We start from the raw sequence: 21,539 nt of genomic DNA, 5'->3' as shown, positions 1-21,539 counted from the left end.
GAGAGAGAGAGACATAAGTAATCATGCTTATGTCTCAAAATTAACAGTCTTGATTAGTTGATGTTAAAAATCTGCATATAGCAGCTTTAAAGTTATTTGTAACTTGTGAGAAGTGATTAACTTTTTTTTTTAGCTCCTCTGCCACTGATCACTGGGTTACTTTCCTCATAAGCTATCCAAGGTGTAATTCAGCAGATGTATTCTCTTAGCTGATCTTCTTGTGTTAGTCAAACCTTATAGTTTTGTGCTCATTTAAGAGGATTCCTCACTGACCCCTCACACTGATCCTACTTAGTGCCACAGATATGATAATCCCTCAGACAAGAATAGAAATCAACTAATGAAAAACCTGGAGGCTCTTCAAAATAACTGACGACTATAGAGTCCTTGTATTTACATCGACAAAACGGCTTCGTTGTATGCTTGTTTATTTGAACAGTCATCCAATTTACAAAATTACACACAAGTGCATATTAAGCTGGTTTACCGATTGATTGATTGATTGATTGATTGACTGATTGATTCAGTAATTGATGGACAAAGAAACTGCACATACAGCATGTTAAAGGAAATGCTAGTTGTTTGTAGCATGGTATCAGAATTTAAGGCACCTAGAGAGTTTCATGTTAATGATTTTCAGCAATAGCTCCTCTGAATAACAATGCACTGATGTCCTTCCAACAACTTCTTCGAAGCCTGGAAGCCAGACGGCATACACCTTATTGTGCATTGTGAATAGTAAGAGGAGGTTCAGATTCGAGTGCCAGATTACAATTTCTGCACTCTGTAAAATTAAACTTTCTGGAGTAGCTTCCTGATAATTCCTGCAACAAGCAGTTTGCCTCAATCACTGGATGCCATACTAGTCAGCCCCTGCTGAATTATACTGCAAGAATTAATTATTATTATCTAAAATGTGAGGGGCTTTTGTGCATGCTTTCAAGATAGGATCAATTATCAGTATTATTTAAATCTAACCTCTTGTTTGGAACTAATTCCCTAGCTGCATATGTTTTTCAGGTTAAAAAATGTCCCCAATTTTTTTATTTTTTTTTTAAATTGCATTCCCAACATCCTACTCCACATCCAGCTCCAGCTTCAATGAACAGCCTCAATCTGATGACACTTACCGGATTTGGCCAAAACCAATAAATTAAAAACATTCAACAATGAAAAAATATATATAAAAACATTTATTTGACTCGTGTGACAGCATTTCAACATTTTGCACTGAAAAGAGGCAGTGTGTTTATTTCAGTGTATACACCTTCTCAAGCTTTCCAGCAATACAGTATAAACATTCACTGTATTAAGAGTACAAATGCGCACAAGCTTTCCATGAAATACAGGAAACATTCTCTGTGGAATGAAATAACATTTATCCTTTATGTCTTAGCTTGCAGGCAGCTTACGGCCGGTCTGGTGAGGTTGTGAGAAGTGGCTGGCTCACACAGTCCAGCCAGCTTTTGTTCTAAAGACAGTGGAGACGCTGGCTATGAACCAGATATGCCATAGAGACCTTGGCTACTGAAGGCAAGACACTGGACTCAGCAGGTTGCTCTGGTTGTATGATAGCAGGGATTCTCAATCCAATGCCACTGCAAGGTGACTCACGGTGGGTGAGAAGTCCACTCAAGTCCGATCTGAGCAAAGCAGTAGAGGAAAGCCAACATAGGTGGGGCAATGGTAGACCAGCCTGAAATACAAATAAAAACAAACATAAATACCTTTAAAAAACAATCAGTATACTCTCAGCTACTGTGTTTCATTAGTAACCGTGGAAATATTTTTTAACAAACTCATTCTTACAGTATGTAACTGATTCATTGTAAATCCACTCCTCAACTCATTTTGATCTGAACCAGGTCTTAGTTTCCTTTATGAATATTTATTAATATTGATTAATTAAATTTAGACTTACATTTAGACTACTATTGATGCTTTTTCAAAAGTAAGAAAGAAATTGCATACTTTTTACTTAATTACCTTCCTTGGGTCAAGTCTCACTGAAGTTACACTATTTCTATGCTACAGTTTTTCTTTTATTCTATTTATAGCTGCTCCTTGGAAGGTCTAGTAGGCAGGGACAGCTGTCCGCACCTCGTCCCAACTGGCTTGCCTCCAGATTCTCTCAGTAACCTGCACCTGCAACCACAATGCATTTCAATGATCTATTCTTTTCTATTCTCTTCAAAATCTCATTCACATACGCACAGGCTGGTTTATGCACAGCTGTACTATAACCAGCTCACTGTGCAGTAAGAGAAAGGTCAGGTGGACTAAGGCTAAACAAGCCATGTTTTGGTAATAGACAGTTTTATTTTATATTTTCTGAAATATAGTTTTGTGTTGTCTAGTTTGTGTTCATTTTATTCTCTTTTGCTTGTTCAGCGCTTTTCAAAAAGAGAGCAGTGGCCTCAATGGATTTCCATGTCCAAATAAAAGTGCCAGCTTAGAGCTGCTTATCTTTCAGACTCAATTATTCATCGCGTTTCAATTAGAGGGAAAAAAAAAAAACTTAATTGTGGAACAAAAGTTGATGCACGCTTTTGAAAGGTTACATACAGTACATTATCTCTGACATGTAAATTGGATTAGGACCATTTGAAACCTTTTAGTCCGTAACCTACATGACCAATGAGCAGTCCGTGCCATCATGCCAAGACATCCCAGTGTCTTGTCTTTGCAAGTGAGTGAATTCTATTAACACTATATAGTAATATATATAATATTTTTCTCTAACTGATTGTCCATTTGACTGATGCAGACGGTAGGGCTTTGTCAACTTAACAGAGTTAAATCTAGAACTTCAAAGTAGTACAAGACACTTTTTTTTTTTTGGCCATGGCTGGAAAGTTTGTCATTTCTACCAGCAATTTTAGCATGTAACTAACTTGTATTCAGCCTTAGCTATTCTAAAGAAGCCTACTAGCTAAGAACTTAAACTGACTGGTGAAATTTTGAATCCACTATTCACTGTTGGTAGTTGGTGAAGAAGTTAGTGTCATGCCTTGGTTATATACCATCTGCACAATAGTAAAAACTGGCACCATATTAGCATGTAGAAACATGCAGACAGAGTAAGGGTAATGTAGAATAAGAGCCATGAAAGTCAAATTAATGAATTAGGGCTTCTCGGTTTACTCCGTCAAAAGCGTTGCAGTTATCACAATTATTGCTTGAAGCAAATAAGAAAGCTGCTTCTCCGCTATAATGGATAATGTCTTGGCAACATCATGACACTTGGGAGTTATTTATATAAAAATGACACGTTTTATTTTATTGATCCCCATAAGAGAATTCTCTTTTCACTTGTCGGAGTCGGAGTGCAGGTGAGTTGCAGAAAAACGAATACAGGTCTTCCATTTGAAGAACAGCCACCTACTGCCCAAATACATCAGTTAAAGCTTGCTGTATGGATTTAAAAATGTCTGCAGTTTGTCGACAGCAGCAGAGAAGTGATAGAGATGAGTGAAAAAGATGAATAACACATTTATTTTCCTTCAATTGCATGTTACTATGGGTCCAGCCAGCCAGTGCTGTAATTATTCAGTTGCTTTTTTCTCTTGATTAACACAGAGTACTTCAAGTGCAAATGAGGTGAAAAGGCCATTTGCAGAGAGGCAACTCAAAACTAAATGCAAAGTTGATTGGTGATCAGTAGGACTGTGCTTCTCAGTAAAAGCGGGAACTGAAGATTTGCAAGTTTAGTTCTGCCGCTTCCATTTCCCTGAATACATTATCATTACACAAATGGAAACAACTGGAAACATGTTTCCAGTGCTAGCTGGCAAGCATGACAATATGAAAGCATTAAGATGACAAAGAGTTTGGTGTAGAAAGATATAATAGGGTCAGGCTTATTTCATGATGTTGTGTATGATAAATGAGACAGTAACTGAAGTAACAGATTGTACATTGGCAAGTTTGTGTTTGTTTTATTTTTTCAGTTTCAGTTTTTCAGTTATGTATTGGGGCAGTTTTTTCACTGACCACAAGATATCCTATATTGCAAATTGTATTATATCATTTGGTTATATATGAGTCAAACAGTTCCATTATTGTTGGTTTTGAGTTGTTGTGCTGAAGTTATCCAATATAAAAGGTTAGTGTAGGGTAGCAGGTTATAGAGTAAGTAATACTGAAGTTTAGGCATTACAATTGAAATCAGCTAGGAAGTTAAAGTAATTTTCAATAAATTGGGAGTGTTTTATGTGTTGAGTGATAGTTTTTAATAAATATTAGAGACCATGTCTAATGGCACTGTATGTCTTTTTACAAGAGTGTTTGTCACACAATGTTGAGTTTTAAGAGTGATCTTTCATGAGGGCCATCAGCTGGCCTGTAAAGGTTACTACCACAGACATTTCAGACAAGGGCAGTTGAGCAAGCACCTAATATAAATCCTACAGTCACTTTAGGGACTTCAGAAGATGCAGGGTCCATATGTAGATACCAAATAGAGCCCAGGGCTAAGTGCTGAATATATAATTCGCTGGTGTTTCAACCGACATGAGAGCAAACTAGAAATCTGTAGACTCCCGCACACTGTCTTCGCTTACAAGAATTTTATTGAATGACAGAACGTTTCGGTCAAGTGATCTTCATCAGGTACCTCTTATCTTACATACCTGATGAAGGTCTCTTGACAGAAACGTTGTGTCATTCAATAAAATTCTGTGAAGTGAAGACAGTGTGCGGGAGTCTACAGAGTAGATCATGAAAAAAAAATCATTTTTGGGTGAACTAATCCCTCAAGTGTGGAAAGAAGAACAACTGATTTGCAATAAAAGCTAAAAATTGGTGTGGAGATTTAAATGGGAGAGCTGCTAGATGCCAGGGAGGGACTGCCATCTTGCTTTAGGAACCAAATGAGCCAAATAAAGACACAGGCAGAAGTACAAGGATGTTTAGGTACATGGGCTTCAGCATAGGTTCTTTCAAGTCCTATTTTTTAAAACAAGTATTGTTGTTGGCTATTAACAGCTGTCACCAACTCTTTGCTTTTGGAACTGGTAAGCTGAGTTGCTGTCATCATTGGAAGAAAATATGGAAAACTGCAATGTAAATAATCAAATTTACACTGGATAGTAAAATACCATATGGCTGATTCTCCACATTGGAAACAAATTTGTAAATGCGAGCTGAAACAATGCTGCAGAATAAATTCACAAATCCTGTTGAGCGAGTGTTGTGGAAAGCAATTTACCTTGAACGAAGACACGCTTCCAGAAGATTCTGCCAACATGTATTCCCCCAAGGAACACCAGATTAGAGAGGATGAGCATGGCAGTGGAGAAGCTAGACAGAAGGGCAATGCAGCGCCGTTTCATGGGTGCAGAGAAATTGTGCTCCTGGGGAATGTCACAATTGCAGTAAAACCACAAAATACTGTATTTTTGTCATAAATCTGAGATGCAAAGAACACCAACAGCATTGCACTCTATCACCATAAACTAGAAGGATTACACAGGATGCCATCAGACTTATATGGGAAATTCCCTGTGAAACACAATATAACTGATCTTGGATAGTTCAATCATTATTTTGAGAACATGAACTCTCCCCCAAAGCTAGAACTACAATTTTCCAATGTATTCTTTTCTCTTTTATCCCAATTTTTTTGCATTCTGGAAGATAAATGCTTGGGTCTCAAACTTACAACAATAGAGTGAATAAAGGATGAGGCAAAGAGAGTCTTCAATCCATTTTCCACCAGAACTCCAGCCCAGTTCATTAGCGCCCAGTACTGCAGGTAGTCATGGCCCCCATGCCAGAGGCAGACAAACCCAAACGCCAGGCCAGTGGACAGCACTTTGTACAGAAGACCATGATGGGAACCTCCCAATGGGACGTAGATGTATCTGGAACATGAGTACAGGCAAAAAAAAACAAACAAAAAAAAACATTTAAAAAATTGAATGGAATGGTGAGGAAAGAGCCACTTAGCTGCCCAGGGAGACAGGGCGTCAGGAGTGAGTCATGTGGAGCACATCATTTAACACCTACACACTCATCTAGCGCTCTTCAGACAATTTGCAGCAAAATTTCAGAACCGCATTAAAACCTCTTTAACAGCACTTTCACTAGAAGAAACAGGGGGGCACTGTGTCATGGGTATCACTTTGCATCTGCAGTAGGATAACTGCAAAGGATGCCATTAAAGCAAGGGAAAACAATTTCCAATGGACATGGATTAAAATGGAAACTTTCATTTGCAATTTAGATTCTGGCATCTTTAACAAAGTGGTTGTAATTCATTGGTAGATGTACCATATTTCACTTTTAACTAATCTTGTACATTTGACAAACAATTGTATACTTACACCATTGTATACATCAAACAGAATAAAAACTCAGTGAACACAGACAATAATTAGCAAACAATACCCAACAACAACATTAGAATATTCTCACAGAAAATCACACTGTGTTTTCTGACAACTGTGAAACAGTACTGCTGTCTTAAAGTAGCAACCCACATCTACCAAGCAGACCATAAACTCCCAGTAGGCTACATTCAGCCAAGTGTGCATCATTAAAAGCAGACAAACTAATAATGCATGTTGTTTAAAGTACAAGTGAGCAAATGCATAATGCCGCCATTACATATGCACATACTAAACAAGGTGGCATTTCTCCAGAGTGGGGAGAACAGTAACGGAACAGAAAAACTATTCACCTATGATATGCAACCTCATAATCATGAAAAAGCCTACATGCAAATTCACTATCCTTGTTTGCTGAGATGCACATGTTGGCAGGCAGCTGTGCAGTGACACCTTTTTGAGGGTAATTCAACTGAGAAGTTCAATGCCCAATAGTGAATGAGCTCTTTGAGTGTGCAACAAGTAACAACACACACTATTCCAAATATTAGACAAAAACTGGTAATGGGGAAGCTTGACTGTGTCTCTGCTGTGCTTGTAAATTAGGTTTGTGGTACAAAAAAGAAAACAAGGAAGTCCAATTATTAGGTATTATCTGAATTAGAGTAAAATTTACATTTTTAATAAGCATTAACATTTGAATCAGGCTGTCCACCACTCGTAGAATTTGATGAAGTGCCTCTTACCTGATGAGCCATTGATACAGACCCTCATCAAAATGCCTAAAAGAGGGAGAAAGGGAAATAATTGGATGTTTCAGTTAGAGATTTACAGAATAATGTAGCTGTCCCTAAGAAACACCTGAGCACATGGGCTTAGAGACCATAAAAAATACAGTGCTTACTCCAGCACTGACAAACACTACAAATAAAAACCTTTACACATTCAAAATATATATATATATATATATATATATATATATATATATATACATATACATATGTTTAGTTGTGATATGCTGTTAACTGTAATGTCAAAAACCCCAGGCAATACATTTGGAAGAGAAAACAGGCCTTCAAGCCAATAAATCACTATGTAAACAAAGGCTTCAATATGTTTTTCATGTTTTTGAAAATACAGTTTATCCAACAGCCTTTGAGCTTTTCTAGAACTTCAAATAATATAAAACAGTTTAATTCAAATATATGACAATTTGTGTTATTCTGGACTGAGAGAGGCAGCACATAATGATTTTCGGAACACAAAGATTTACACCATTTCAGTTGTTTCAAAGTTTTGAATCTACTTCATGTTTTACTTTGATTCTCTTGGCACCGCTGCTATTAAGATGTTGGGAATGGATCGAAAGTCTAATCTGTGAAAATATTCATCATCATGAGGTTGGGCCAAGAGAACAAACCATTTTAGCTTGATTCTGAAAGAAGGATGCACTGTCCTTGATGTTGTAGAGGTAACCTATTGTTCTGATTGCCAGTAATGACACAAGATGAGACAAATCACGATGCTCAGAGAATTTGATTGCCAAAGCACATTGACCACTTGAAGCACTTGACATTAAATACACCTTCTCTACAAGCATACCGGGGATGCTACCTTTTCCAGAGAGAGAGGCGTTAAGGAATGCTGCAAGACCAACGCAAAATTGCCGTGCAAGCAACTAAAACACATTACAGGTTATGTCAGCGGTGTCGGTTCCCCAGTATAAACTCACCTCCACATCCCTGTGAAACTGTACATGATGCTGACACAGCGAGGAAGCTTTGGGGGAACTAGCTCATCCAGTGTAGCCAGCATGGACGGCAAGCCAAACAGTACCAGGTACTTCACATAGAAGAACTGGACGAGGGCGAGGGCCAGGCCGCCTGGGATATGGGGAAAAGAAGAAGGGGGGTTTTCAAAGAAAAAACACCTATTTTTATATTTTCCATAGACCATTCCTTAGGTTTGGGGTAAGGTCATTGGCTGCTGACATTGTGAAAAAGGGTCTGCATGAGGCTGTGTATGGGGGGGTATCCATGGACCAAGCTGGCTGCATAGGTAACAACATTTTGACTCCATGTGTCTTGCAGACTGCGCCAAGACAACATAGGAGTGTGCCAGGAGCATACTGGCCAATCCTCACAATTTTCCCAGGAGACTCCTTATTTTCATGGCCCCCGCCCAGTGTTCTCCTGCGGTGCAGTGTCTCACTTTTCACTCATATTTTGATCAAATTTCAAAATCTGCTCATTTACTATATTTGCTAAAAATAGTTACACAAAAAATCTGGGCCATATTTATCACTGCTGTTTCTAAACAGGAAGGAAGGAATGGAAGGAATGGAAGAAAATACATACAAGAAAATACATTACACGTTATTAGCAGAGAGTATACAGGTGGATCGATAGTTCTCACTTCCGACTACTTCCATCTTCACCGAAAATCCTGTCAGGCAGACTAGACTGCTTCTGTTTTGGAGAGTCTCATATTCAGACCAATATCTTTTTTTCTGCCAGAGGCGTATTTGATTTAGGCAAAACACCACAGAGCATAAATATTGGATTATGAATTGAGGGCAATGATTGAGTCCGTTATCAGCATATCTGATGGAGTTTCAAATTCAATGAAATCCTGAGTGGTCAGTGGGCAAAGTGTCTTTGATTTCTGCATCTCATAAACATGTTCTAGCATTGCTCCAGTGGATCTGAAGTCACAGATAAATCATAGAGCAAAAGACTCAATAATATATTTCCTTTAAAGGACCCCAAAAAAAGTGCAAATACAGACTTACCCAAGGCCCAAGGAGGAAGGATTTCTAAGTAGGTCTCGTTAGTCTGGATGGAATGCATGTACATGACGTGGATCATGTATTCTGCGATGAGCCACCACAGAAAAATCCTTCCTGCTCTAAGCAGCAAGTAGCTATAAACAGCTTTGTCTGTGTCACTTTCCTCAGCAGGTCTCCGCATCTGCAAGAGCAGAAGGTTGGCAAACTGTTAATGGAGAGCACTTACTGGTCAAAGGGTCGCTGGTTCAATCTCCAGCACAAAAAATCTCTAAAACAATACTATGAGGTGCTTTTGGGTAAAGACACCCAACCCCTAATGAATGACTGTACCGTGCAGTCTGTAAGTATTTGGACAGTGACACATTTTTTGTTGTTTTGTCTCTGTACTCAAGCACACTGGATTTGAAATGAACCAATGACTATGAGGTTAAAGTGCAGACTGTCACCTTTAACTTGATGGTATTTACATCCATATTGGGTGAACAGTTTAGGGATTACATTTGGTCCCCTAAAATGGGGGGACTATGTATAAAAAGAGCCCTTTTTATACATAGTCCCCCCATTTTAGGGGACCAAATGGACCAAATGTAATTGGATGATTGGCTGCTCAGCTGTTTCTTCTACCAACCTGTTCCAAGGATAGGTATTGAAACAAGCAGGCATTAGTTAAATACAGAAACAGTACATAAATGATTGTCAACTAGACCAAATCAAATTAACGGTAGCCATTTCTGTATACTTGCAACAATTTAAAGTTATTGTCCTAGCAAGACATTTTCTAAATAGCCCACCAGTGATGTTTAGGCCACTATGCAAAATTTGGTGGCTCTTCAAGACAAAGACAAAAGAGGCAATTCTACACCAAACTGCAGCTTACTTCTTGGAATAACCTCTACTGTGTCTCTTACCTGCTGAATGTAGTCTTTGTAAGTGATAATGGGTCCATTGTAGAATAAGGGATGATAAAAAGAGTAGGAAAACAACCAGTAGAGCTGCTCAACTCCACCAGGTTCCAGGGGGCGCCAGCAATGCTCGAGGCTGAAGCTGATGAAGCGAAGACCACAGACGGCAACACTGAAGAGTAACAGGTAGTACTCCTCCTCTGTCTTATACCAGCCTCTCTGTTTAACACAAAGGTAAGTCCAGTGAATTGTAACATGTTCCTGAAAAAGCCATATATCAACAGTGACAGTTCTGGAAAAAACATTCAATTCATTCACCTGCAATAACAGATACATTTCAGGGGTCAATCAAATCACTGTTTTATCAAATGTTTGACACTGACCAGAATGGCACTGTCAGCAGAATTGTGGCATATCTAGACAACTGGCTAGGAAAATCTCGCAATTCCCAAATAGTCATGAACAAGGCCTACAACAACTATAAAAGGTGAATTTGAAAGCTTTTTCAATATAATTGTTTTCAATCTAAGCCCTGCTTGCACTCAGGATGCACATGTGTGAGGGAGAGCATGGGAGGGAATGAGAGGCAGTTTTTCAGTGTGTGGCCTACACAGGTCTATCAGGCCTTAACATCTATTTCACATACAGTAGTACAGGATACCATACTGCATTCTAATTGTCTGGTCCTTACTACACACTTTAAGTCAAAATGTATGATTAGGATCAGAAAGAATCTGCTTGACTCAATCTGATGAACTGCACAAATAGATAGGTTCAACTAAAAAGCCAAAGTAATTTCAAATTCACTCGACTTTAATCCAGTGTTATGGGGAAAGAATATTGGAGCCAAGTTGCCAGTGTCTGCAGGTCTTCTCAGTGTCTTGTGCCCTCTTGTGTTCATTTAAATATGACATTTTCTTCAATGGTAATCAAATGGCAAATTAAAAAATTCAAGACAATTTGAAAATTGCCATTACCTATGACAGAACACTTTGTGAAATTCAAACTTATCAGCCATATTCATACTTATCAGGAATAAAATCTGGCTTCTTGAAAACATAACTACCAAAAAACAGCTCTAAAAAATCATGTGAGTGAAATGCAAATAGCAAACATCAGAGGTTGCACCATTTGAAAGAAAGAGAGCAACATCAACTCTTGTTTCACCTGACAAAGTTTTGTCCCTAAACTTTTTTTTCAAACTAAGCTTCTATTTTATCCATTTTATCCATTTAATCTAATCTAAAATACACCTTTAAAATCAGGAACAAGTAGGCCTATGTCTGAACTGCTCCAACCCACCTGGATCTCCTGCAGCGGCTGAATGTGAAGGGTGGAGAGCAGCAGCAGGCTGCAGGTCCATGACAGAGCAGGTCTGCGCAGCTGGGCCACTGAGAAGGACAGGCCCAGATGTACCAGCAGCACAGCCACACCTTTAACTCCCAATACACTGCAGGCTGCTACGAGGCCATACACCAAGAGCGCTGGCACCCTTAGCTGTTGGGGGCGACATCAGAAATGTGTTGGATTCAAAATCTCCACTTAATAGCAACATTCTCCATTTAACTTCTGTAGCAGCTGCCTCCTACCTTGGGGAAACAGATGCTGGTCAATCTAGATATCAGGCCATGTCCGATCAGAGTCCACAGCAAAGACTTCTTGGCCCATTCGCTCCAGAAACTCCACTCAAAGTCTGTGGGGTCCTGACAAAAACAACTAACTTCACCATGGGCCTTTAACACGTATGTGAGCTGGGAACAGGATGCAGGGATGAACCCTGTGGAGCAGAAGAAACTCTGAACAGCCAAAATGTGTTGTTTGAAATTGTTTGAATCAGTCTTTCATGTATTACTTTGAACAAGGATGTGTATGTTTTTAGTATGATTTTACATGGACAGAATCATTCATATGCTCTTGAGTTTTGCTAATGAATTTTGAATTAAAAATCTAGGCAAGACAAAAGTCAGTAAATTACACATACTTGCCCAGATTAAGTTTAAAGCCCCAATTCACAAAATCAAAAAAAAAAAAATATTTTAAGTAAATATTCACAGATGACCTGCTGAGCTTTTTATATTTTCTCCATGAAGCAAATTTCCACTTTTGGACAATAAAGATTTATGTTTCTATTCCGCTCTATTCTTTAGTTCTTGAGATTGACTTATACAGGTAAAATGAATTTTGGGGGAGTTAAACAGCAAACTGAACACTGAACTCACTCTTTTAAACTGCTTCAGAAGGCCTTTCTCCAGCTGGAATTCTCTCTCTAATCCTGCTTCATGCTCTGAGGTGAAACAGGAGAAAGGACAGCTTCATTTTCCTGTAGCTTTAATAATCATATAATCAAACTTTCATTCAACACTGCTATCTAGCCTATCTGTCTTACCTGTGGAGAATCTGTGCAGTTCGTAGAAAGAGTACAGATGAGAGCCAAAGGAAAGCACCCAGTACGTGAGGATCTCTGTGCGTGGCAGCGCTGCCAACTGGCCCTTTGATTTAGATGTCATCAGGATAATGACAATGCTATAGAACACCTAAAACAGTGTTAATGACACACACACACACATACACACACACACACACAGTCAGTTTATGTCCTCTACAAGGAGTAAGAGACACTAGTCCCTATACAACTTTAACCAAAACTCTGGGTTCCCGTGAACTTCCAATATGCACGCTATTGTTATAACTTCTCATCTTTCATTTCATGTGACAGAAACTTATGGTGGATGAAAAGCAAAGGTTACCTCACACATTTTCACCTTTTCTCAGCTGAACTAGGCTATATTATAAATATTTGCTGTGACTTCTAGCAATGTCGTAGACAAGAAATCATAACTGTGAGATACTCCATGGATTCTTGAAACATATCAAAACAATTTCAGCTATCTTCATTTTCAGTTTTGAAGATGAAACAGAAACAGTATATCATCAGAGTCATGGTTTGCTGATCACTGGTCTTTTAAAGTCTTAGAAAGCCTTCACTAATATTCCACATTCAGTGCTCACTTTCAAGCACTTTATGTGTGAGTGCATGAGGCCCATCCAGATATTCTTCTTCTCCATTTAAATTGGTGCTGTGCAGCATCTGCCACTAAAAGACAGGTTGAGGTAATGGCAACATAAAACTGATAAAATTCTTGGGAGTATGTTCATCTTAATGACTTAAATTCCGCCATATAAATTATAGGTAACATTAAGTAACAATATGGAGATGTCAAACCTTTCTTCAACTTCCTGGTTAGCGTTGCTAGGTAACAGAGGCGAGAGGTTGCTAGCTATGTGGCGGAATTATCACTTTGTAGGGAGTTCTGATAGCGGGCAAACACGTAACGTTATGTTTTAGTGTCCAGTGGACCACTCAGCTATTTAGTATAGTGTTAGCGTTTGAGATGAGATCGTCGATACCGCTCGGACCAAATCGCAAAGTGGGCAAAGTGCTCGGTTTGAGATTGGGCCACTTTATCCCCATAACCACTTCTTGAAAACTCCCGTACCCCCTCTCAAGTCAAATGCCAAGATAGGCTAGCTAACGCTACTAAGTTGGCTAATTAACAAGTTACAACTTACCTAAGTGCTGGTGTGCATGGATTTGTTGTACATGGTACAAAACCTGCACACTCTGCACTGTCCCATTCGGCTGACACATACAACCCTAAACCGACAACTCAGTGAAAGCAGCAACACCAGACAACTGTTAAGAAATATGCAGAATTCCTCTTCCTCTTCTTCTTTGGATTTTTATCCTGGTTGGCGAAAACCGTTTCGGTGCATTACCGCCTCCAACTGAGCGGGAGTGTGAATTAAGGAAACAGCCTATATCTCAACTACCAAAGGAAAACAAATAATGTCATATGTAATAATCTTGCTGCCCTTATGAAACAAGAAATGATAGCATACATGCATCCTAAGTTTTCTATGGATATCTGAAGAAGACACATTTCCGGTAGAATTTTGCACCACGACTTCAAAATAAAAGCCCAAGATCTTATGGTAATGGCTTTTTTCTTGACAGTCAACAATATAGCCATAATCCATCATAATCCATGTGTGACTGTTCTTGGTGTGCGAATGTTTTACGTGATGGCCTCAACTAAAGCTGAGTTACAGATCATAAATGTTGCTCTGATCTTAATGTTGACCAAAAAAAATAACAACAAATGATGTTTCAAAGCCTACAGACACACAAAGGCATTTTCCTTGAAATATGAATCACACTACTAGAGGAATATTAAAATTTGACAAGGTTTATTGTGAAGAAACTGTGAGTGGTACAGTAGGCTATGCATTGATTCTATGCATCCTGAAGGTAGTTTACTAAGGTTTCCATAGCACAACCAAAATTTAAATTAGTCATAAGGCCTTAACAACAAAAAGGCATTGGTAAATAACAAAGGCTGTAAGCTGAAGAACAAAAACTATTTTGCAACAAGTTGACTTCCAGACTGCATGCACATACAAAGGAAACAAAGCCTAAAAAGAGTGTTTGGACTGAACTCGTGCTGCTAAAAACTTAACAAAGAAACATTTACTGTTTCATCCTTCAATAACCTCTATATCCGGTTTCTTTGCCTCATGATCAAATACTGAGCAAGATAACAACATGATTGCCTTTCATATGCAATCTGTTATCCACACTGAGAGATTCAACTCCATCAGTAATATAGTTATCCGATTGTAAGCTCATCTATCCTGCGTGTGCATGCGTACGTGTATGCATGCGTGCATGCTTGTGTGTGTGTGTGTGCATAATGAGTGTCATCACAGTATGAGTGTTTTTCACAGGTCATCGGTCTCTCCATCAAAGGGCACGACATCCGTCTCCATGTGAATGCTGCTGGGCTCGCTGCTGCCCACCCAGCCAATAGGAGTGCGGTTGAAGGAGGGCCGGCAGCCAATGTCTTGCTGGTAAACCACTGCCGGTTCAGGCTCCTCTTTGGTCGCCTCGATGTCCGGCAGCTGGAATTTCATGAGCTGGTTGGCCTTCTCGTAGCCTCCAAAGGGCATGGCACTCCTAACAGAGCAAGGGAAAGGATAAAAGCCCCAATCCGGCTTAATTTGCCGATATAAATTTATGGCGTATTGACTTGGTGGCTTTCATGACCCGTTTTATTCCACTGTCTACAAAGATTACCAAAGTAAAATAACATTCTTAAGCTATAAATTACACATAAAACTCCTATTTAGCCATTACATACAGTACTTTCAGTCCCTGCTCCATCACTCAGTTTGAGAAAAAAATATAGCCAGTTCGATGAATCAATTCAATTGATTCAAATCAATTCATTCAAACAAAGAGCAGCACTGTTTCTACAGAGGGTAATTGTAAGACTGCAGTTATAGATTTGGGCTTTAACTGTTATTTAACCAGGCTAACACATTTGTAATGACAGTAATGGAAAATAAAGATGAAGCAAAGATAAAAATCGATGATAGATCATAAATGGACTAGATGGTGACAGATGAGTGAGGCAGCTCAATGTCTCACAGTAGATATCATTTGAAAATCATAAATTTCCAAAGCAATATCATAACGTAGCACATGCCTTGATTGTAGGCTACGAGTGTCAACACTCAACACGCTTTGTATTCTGTTCTGGTAGTGATAATAATAAATAATTAATATAGAAAACCCCACCAAAGAATGAAAAACAATAATATCTGTCACAAAGAACCTTGAGGGAATTACCTGTTGAAGCATTTGTACTTGGGCAGTTCCTTAAAAGAAATGGGACCGGGCATTGTAGATTTCAGAGTGGCTGTCAGGCTCTCATCACCTTTCATGGCTTTCTCCCATGGTGACATATACGTCTTCACATGAATCTTACTTCGGTCATCTGTTCCACCACCTGTGAGGGGAAAGTCCACAGCCAGAAGACACGGCACACTGGAGTTAGTAGCACACATCTGTATAGTTGTAACTAACTGTAGTTGGTTAATATTTGATAAATTTGTGGGTAATTTCATATATGTCATTAAAACCTTTGTGAAGTGTGGATTTTACTGTGTAGTTGTTTATAAAATACTAATACCACTAATAATAAACTAATAACAATAATAAACCTTTTTGCAAATCAAATAAAAATTAAACAGCATAATCATAAAATAACAAAAAATAAATGAATAAATAAAACAAATAAAGACAAGATAGAACAAGTAAAAACAAGAACATAGAGTAAGACAATGTGAGGATAAAATAATAGGGTAAAGACATCACATAAAAGCAAGTCCATAAAATAGGTTTTAAGAAGTGATTTAAAAGATGTGACAAAATATGTGTAAAAGATGTGTGTGTGTGTGTGTGTGTGAAAGTGTGTGGACGGCTGTAGATAAGATTGAAAAGATTTGCCAGAAAAAATCAGCCAAATCAAATATATATTATATTACATTATAGTATTATATACATTCATTCATTAGTTGATATTTCAAGTGATTCTTGTGGCCAGTCAAGTGCATGGTAAGCAAAGTCACTTCAAGCAGTTTGAATCCATATTCATATCAGGATTTGTGCAGGCTTTGTGGCAAGTTAAGAGCACTAAAAACAAAAACCTCTTGTAACATTCCTGTTAAAATAAACGGATACCCACCTTTCAGTGGAGACCACTCACTCCCTCCTGCTCCTGTCCCATCTTGCCCAAGGCCACCGCCTCCTTGTCCTCCGGCCCCTCCCAGCCCTCCTGCCCCCGCTGCTCCTGCCCCTTTGCTGCCGGGCTTTGGAGGGGGCACAGGCGCCCCCCCGCCGCTCTGCCCCCCGGCCAGCCCCACGACCCCGACTCCGACCAGCCGTCCAGACTGCTTGCCGATTAGGTGCCCCCCAGCACCCATCATCTGCCCCCCCAGAGTGGGAACCAGCTTCTGGAAGTTGTCCTGAAAACAAAAACATTCAAAACAGACGGAACCGGGCGTTGGGTGTTAACCTACACTGTCATTTTCTAACCCTGCTCAGCCCTCTGACTTCCAATACTGAGACCTTTCTCTTCTGACCACTATACCAAATATACTATACTATAACTATAACAAATTTATAGTTAAAGTGTTACAGATAAACTAGCACACCTCCGTAAACTTCCCACAGATACACATCACTCACATCTTGCCACTTTTTATTATCCTAGTTTAGTCTGAAAGGTAGGCTTTCAGATAGTATTGACAGATTCACAATTTGAACTTCAGGATTCAAAGGCCTGGCAGTGGTTTCCTGAGTCTATGCTGATTGATGCCATTATCCTGTGTTTACTTGTACCCAGATGATTAAAACAACTCTCATCTAGTGCCATTGATGAGGAATGATCTGAGTGCTGAGATTTCATTGGTCCAGGTGACTTTGAATTCAGGAAAGCAAGTCCAAATACAGCTGTGCTAATCCCATGAATTACATAATTCAAATGGTCATGTTGTTATTTAAAAATATGAATGAAAATTAAAATGAGTGATTGACAGGGCTGCATCCAGGCTAGTAAGGCTACTACAGTAAAGTAATATTCCACAGATTTAGTTTCTTTAAACATCATGAGCAACAGTTTTCCATGGAATATTATTTAGGTTATTACATTTTTCAGTGAAATTTCAGAGAGGTTGTTAGTTTTGTTTTCCATGTACTAGGCTCTCACCATAGACTCACTGCTGAAGAGGTCGGGGTTGTTCTCATAGATGAACTTCTCCACCCTCTGCTGCCTCATCCTGAACATCTTGGAGCCTCGGTTCTTCATCAGGGACAGCTCCTCCAGCATGATGTCTTTGGGAGTCCTGATCTTCGTCCCCAGGTCGAACTCGGACGCCTCTGGCTCTGACTCATACTCTGGATGAAGGTGAGAGTGGGTTAGGATGGGTATCCAAGCAAACGTACTGTATGTCTTTCTAATACAATTACAGAATGTCTGTCTAATACAATGATTGTGGGTTGTGATTCACAGCGCTCTGTGTTGTTCATGGATATGTGTAATCATGACCTGATTCCACTCTGTGTGTGTGTGTGTGTGTGTGTGTGTGTGTGTGTGTGTGTGTGTGTGTGTGTGTATGTGCGTGCATGTGTGTGAGGCATGCACTTTCATATATAATTTATTGTAATTATTATTTCTCTTATTAAGACATATTCTTATATCTCTTATGGAGCCGCTATATACGGCCTTGCTGTCTATTTTGGTCTTCCTTGCACATCTTGTAATGTTTTCTTTTCCGTACTGTCCATTTTGTTTATATATTTGTGCTGGCTCATAGATTTGATAGTGATTAAAAGTTCACTTTAAAAGACAGTTCAATGTTTTTCCTCTGTAAAGAAAGGAAAAGCAAAGAAAGGAAAGCAAATATTAATGGCCAATTTGTTTCAAGACACCCGCTCTATTTCCTCACTATCTGTCTTTTTATTTATATCCACCTTCATCAAAACCTACAGTAGGATATAAATAGTGCAAATTGATATGATTTAGCAGCTCGCTGGAACTGCAAGTCAGTGTAGCGCAACACACAGACATGTGTCACCACAGCTGCCGCCTCCTGCTTTCTCTTGAAATAATTTAACTGGAGATTAGCTCTTCATATTACAGTACACCAAGTGACCTTTGATGATACAAAGGTACAGTATATCTCATAATCTGAAGGGAGAACCTCATTCTTTATACTAAAAAGTCTGGACTGGATTTCTATTATTGATTTTCATTGTTTTTTAGTGTGTCTTATTGTTTTTACTGTACTGTAAACAAAACCTCAACGTCCCTGTCGAATTACAAACGTGCTCCACCCACCTATCACCTATCATCCATCTATTTATGTGTACTGTGTTTATTTGAAAGGGTTTCAGTTGTTGAGGAGTATTATATTCTCATAATTTTATGTAATTAGCCTTACCATCCTGAGCGATATGTGACAGGTCAGTGATGATCCTGGAGGGCTTTTTCCGCTTGTTTGGGGGGGCAGGTGTTCCCAGAGGCATGACTGCAGGGTGGGAGGAGAACAGAGCACGGCTGTGAAAAGGTCACTCCACGGTTACTGTCGTATCAACAGGCAAAACATTTGTGTTATCCCTGGTTACAAAAAAATAGAAGCAAAAAACTCCTAAAATCTATTAATATTAAATTGAATATCCAGCTGAATCCACATTTCAAGCATAATTCACGGATGTTACTCCAGTGATAGACGTGGACCGTTTTGTTAAGATTTGTGAAAATGAACTTTCTCCCAAAGCTAGAAACAAGAGAGATAAAATATGTAATTTAGGATTTCATCAAGCTGCTCTAGAAAGTGCATCAGAATATGATTTTGTGACACTGTGACGCTATCCAGACTGATTTTCAAGGGATATGGGTACCTTTTTTTTCTAGTTTTCTTGAGTTTTTAACACTTCTATAAAATAAAACTCATTTTTAAAAGCTCAGATTATGTGTAAGTCTACAAAGTCAAACCCCCTGTACTTTAGAAAGTTGTACTTGATGATGTCACTGGTTACACTCCTCCTTCTCCGGATTGGAGTTCAGAGACAGAAATTTATTCATGTTACATAATACTTTTATATCAAGTACAAAAGTTCAAATTTCTGCACTGAAGGAAGTTGTTTTTGCTTTTAATATTGAGGCATATTTCACGCAAAATTGAAAGAAACTTGAACATTCTGCCCTTTGATTGACTGTTATGCTGAAAGTCTCAAGATCACTCCTCCACCATCACCACCACCGCCAAAAACAACCCCTGAAAGCGAAACCACGGGACCCAGGCGTATGAGGCCATGATCAGACAGACAGCATGGACCCTGCTCATTTTTCAAGTTCAAGGGTGATGTCAGTGCCCTCGGATTCCCCGCATTCCCCGGCCAAACAGATGTCTGGCCCACAGGAAACATATAGCCTGCTGTACGGTTTTGTTTGGAGACACTAGACACCGTACACACACTGGGTGAACATAAACAGAAACACAGTTCCGGCGGGAGATCAATGATCAAGAGATTCCTGTGCAACTCTATTGCTGTAAACCCAAGGCCTCGGGATCACAAAATAGCATTTGGCATTATTCATATCATCTGATCTGATCGTTCCGAATCTGCAGCCACGGGAAAATCTGGGCGGGGAAGGTGGGAGTAATTCTCTCCCCTCTCTCATCTGTCGAGGTGGCTTTAAGCAAGGTATCACTAACTGTCGGAGCACACAGCTGAACAACAGAAACATCAACCTGGTGTGAATGTGACTAGGAATTTGATTCAGTGTGTTGCTGAAAAAGAGTATGCATGCTCAGCAAAACCTTAAGTAAAGTAACCTTAGGTAAAGCTTAAATCATCATATGTGTCTGGTGGAGGTTACATGGCGTTCCTTACATTATCTTTACATTATCAGTGTTTATGTCACGCTGATTTCAGTCTATTGGGGCCTTCAGCTCTTAGCAGTTTCTTTAAGTGGCAAAACATCACATCACATCTACTGGCTGTAACTCAATCCGCTGCAGCTATTTTTAAATGCCATTTCCAGCCAAGACATTTTAGCGACGAGTAACGGCGTCATTGGACTATCAAATGAGCTTGACACAACCCATAAGGACACAATGCAAACCACTAGAAAACAATTCTGAGGGTATGTTTGAATCTCTCTTAAAACTCGAGTGATAATTGTGGTGGTTGTGATGGGAGATGTTAGGGAGGGGGAGGTCTCTAGACGCCCTTTAATTACCCTAAAAATGACCACAAGCTGCGGACGACTGGCACTCAGGTTTCCCACCCCCCTCTCAGCTGAGTATTGCAGCCAGGATTTGGTAACACCATATAAAATCTTTGCAGCGCACGCAGTGAAGGATGGCCAGCACATTCTCCTATTCCTTCGGTCATTTTAAGACGTACTGAGAAACTCTAAAAGCAGCAAAGGGACTCCCAGTGCCATTTTGCTGCGTTGGTTGGCAGCATCATAAGCATTTTATCCACAAAATCAGTAAGTTAATGAACTGCTTCATTGAGTTGCTGAGATCCTCTTCCTTTTCCCAAGAGCAGTTGCGGCAATTGCTACCCCCCGCAGCTTATTAACGGAAAGCTGTCGCACATCTTTATTCCCTCTTCCCGTTTTGCAGTGGCCGGCCTCTGGTTAAACCCAAGCTGCTGGTTGGTTAGTAGAACAAACCACACTGATGGGATGCAGATCCACTCACCGGGTTTTTGTTGTAATCCTGAGGTGAGAGACAGGCCTATAAATACCGGAGAGAGAAGAAGAGACCCAGGGCTCAATGTTGGTGATCTCGATCACAAGTTTACAAATCCCTCAGTGCCTCTGACCCTATGGCTGGATCCTGGTCCCGCGGAGTGCAAAACCCACCCTTCACTCAGATGGCAGATCTTCCAGAGGGGTGGGGGGTGGGGGTGTGGGTGGCAGCAGCGGCGGTGTCAAGAGGGGAGGAGGAGGTGGTTGAGAGTAGGAGTATGAACAGGGGGTTGGGTGGGGTTGGGGGGCGTTGGGGGGGTGCTGTTAAGGGGGGGAGAAATCTCTGTTGGGCAGCTCAAAGTGCTGATGGGGATATTAAGAGAGCAAAATCATTCTCACAGATGGCTCAGAG

At 39.8% G+C, this 21,539-nt stretch overlaps 2 protein-coding genes across 2 annotated transcripts; both read right to left on the bottom strand.

Moving 5' to 3' along the window:
• Positions 1-1,269: 1,269 nt before the first annotated feature.
• On the bottom strand, positions 1,270-13,711 carry LOC139659091 (protein-cysteine N-palmitoyltransferase HHAT-like). The gene is made up of 12 exons (XM_071537312.1): positions 13,590-13,711; positions 12,406-12,553; positions 12,239-12,303; positions 11,609-11,722; positions 11,322-11,516; positions 10,026-10,238; positions 9,121-9,298; positions 8,062-8,212; positions 7,076-7,111; positions 5,663-5,864; positions 5,210-5,351; positions 1,270-1,696 (listed from the first exon to the last, which is right to left on the bottom strand). Exons 2-12 carry the CDS (start codon positions 12,524-12,526, stop codon positions 1,611-1,613), a joined length of 1,503 nt encoding a protein of 500 aa, XP_071393413.1. The 5' UTR covers positions 12,527-12,553; positions 13,590-13,711; the 3' UTR covers positions 1,270-1,610.
• Positions 13,712-14,290: 579 nt separating this feature from the next.
• myoz1a (myozenin 1a) lies at positions 14,291-21,278 on the bottom strand. The gene is made up of 6 exons (XM_071537315.1): positions 21,138-21,278; positions 18,864-18,950; positions 17,630-17,817; positions 16,607-16,886; positions 15,709-15,868; positions 14,291-15,033 (listed from the first exon to the last, which is right to left on the bottom strand). The coding sequence occupies exons 2-6, from the start codon at positions 18,946-18,948 to the stop codon at positions 14,799-14,801; spliced, it is 948 nt and encodes a 315-aa protein (XP_071393416.1). The 5' UTR covers positions 18,949-18,950; positions 21,138-21,278; the 3' UTR covers positions 14,291-14,798.
• Between the last annotated feature and the right edge of the window lie 261 nt (positions 21,279-21,539).

Source organism: Centroberyx affinis, unplaced genomic scaffold (genome assembly GCF_046629955.1).
Source record: "Centroberyx affinis isolate AG114_WGS23_722 - 3 ecotype Tasmania unplaced genomic scaffold, CSIRO-AGI_Caff_v1 ptg003015l_1, whole genome shotgun sequence".
Classification (NCBI taxonomy): Eukaryota; Metazoa; Chordata; class Actinopteri; order Beryciformes; family Berycidae; genus Centroberyx; species Centroberyx affinis.
Note: the sequence above shows the minus strand (reverse complement) of the source record. Positions and strands in the feature narration are given on the sequence as shown.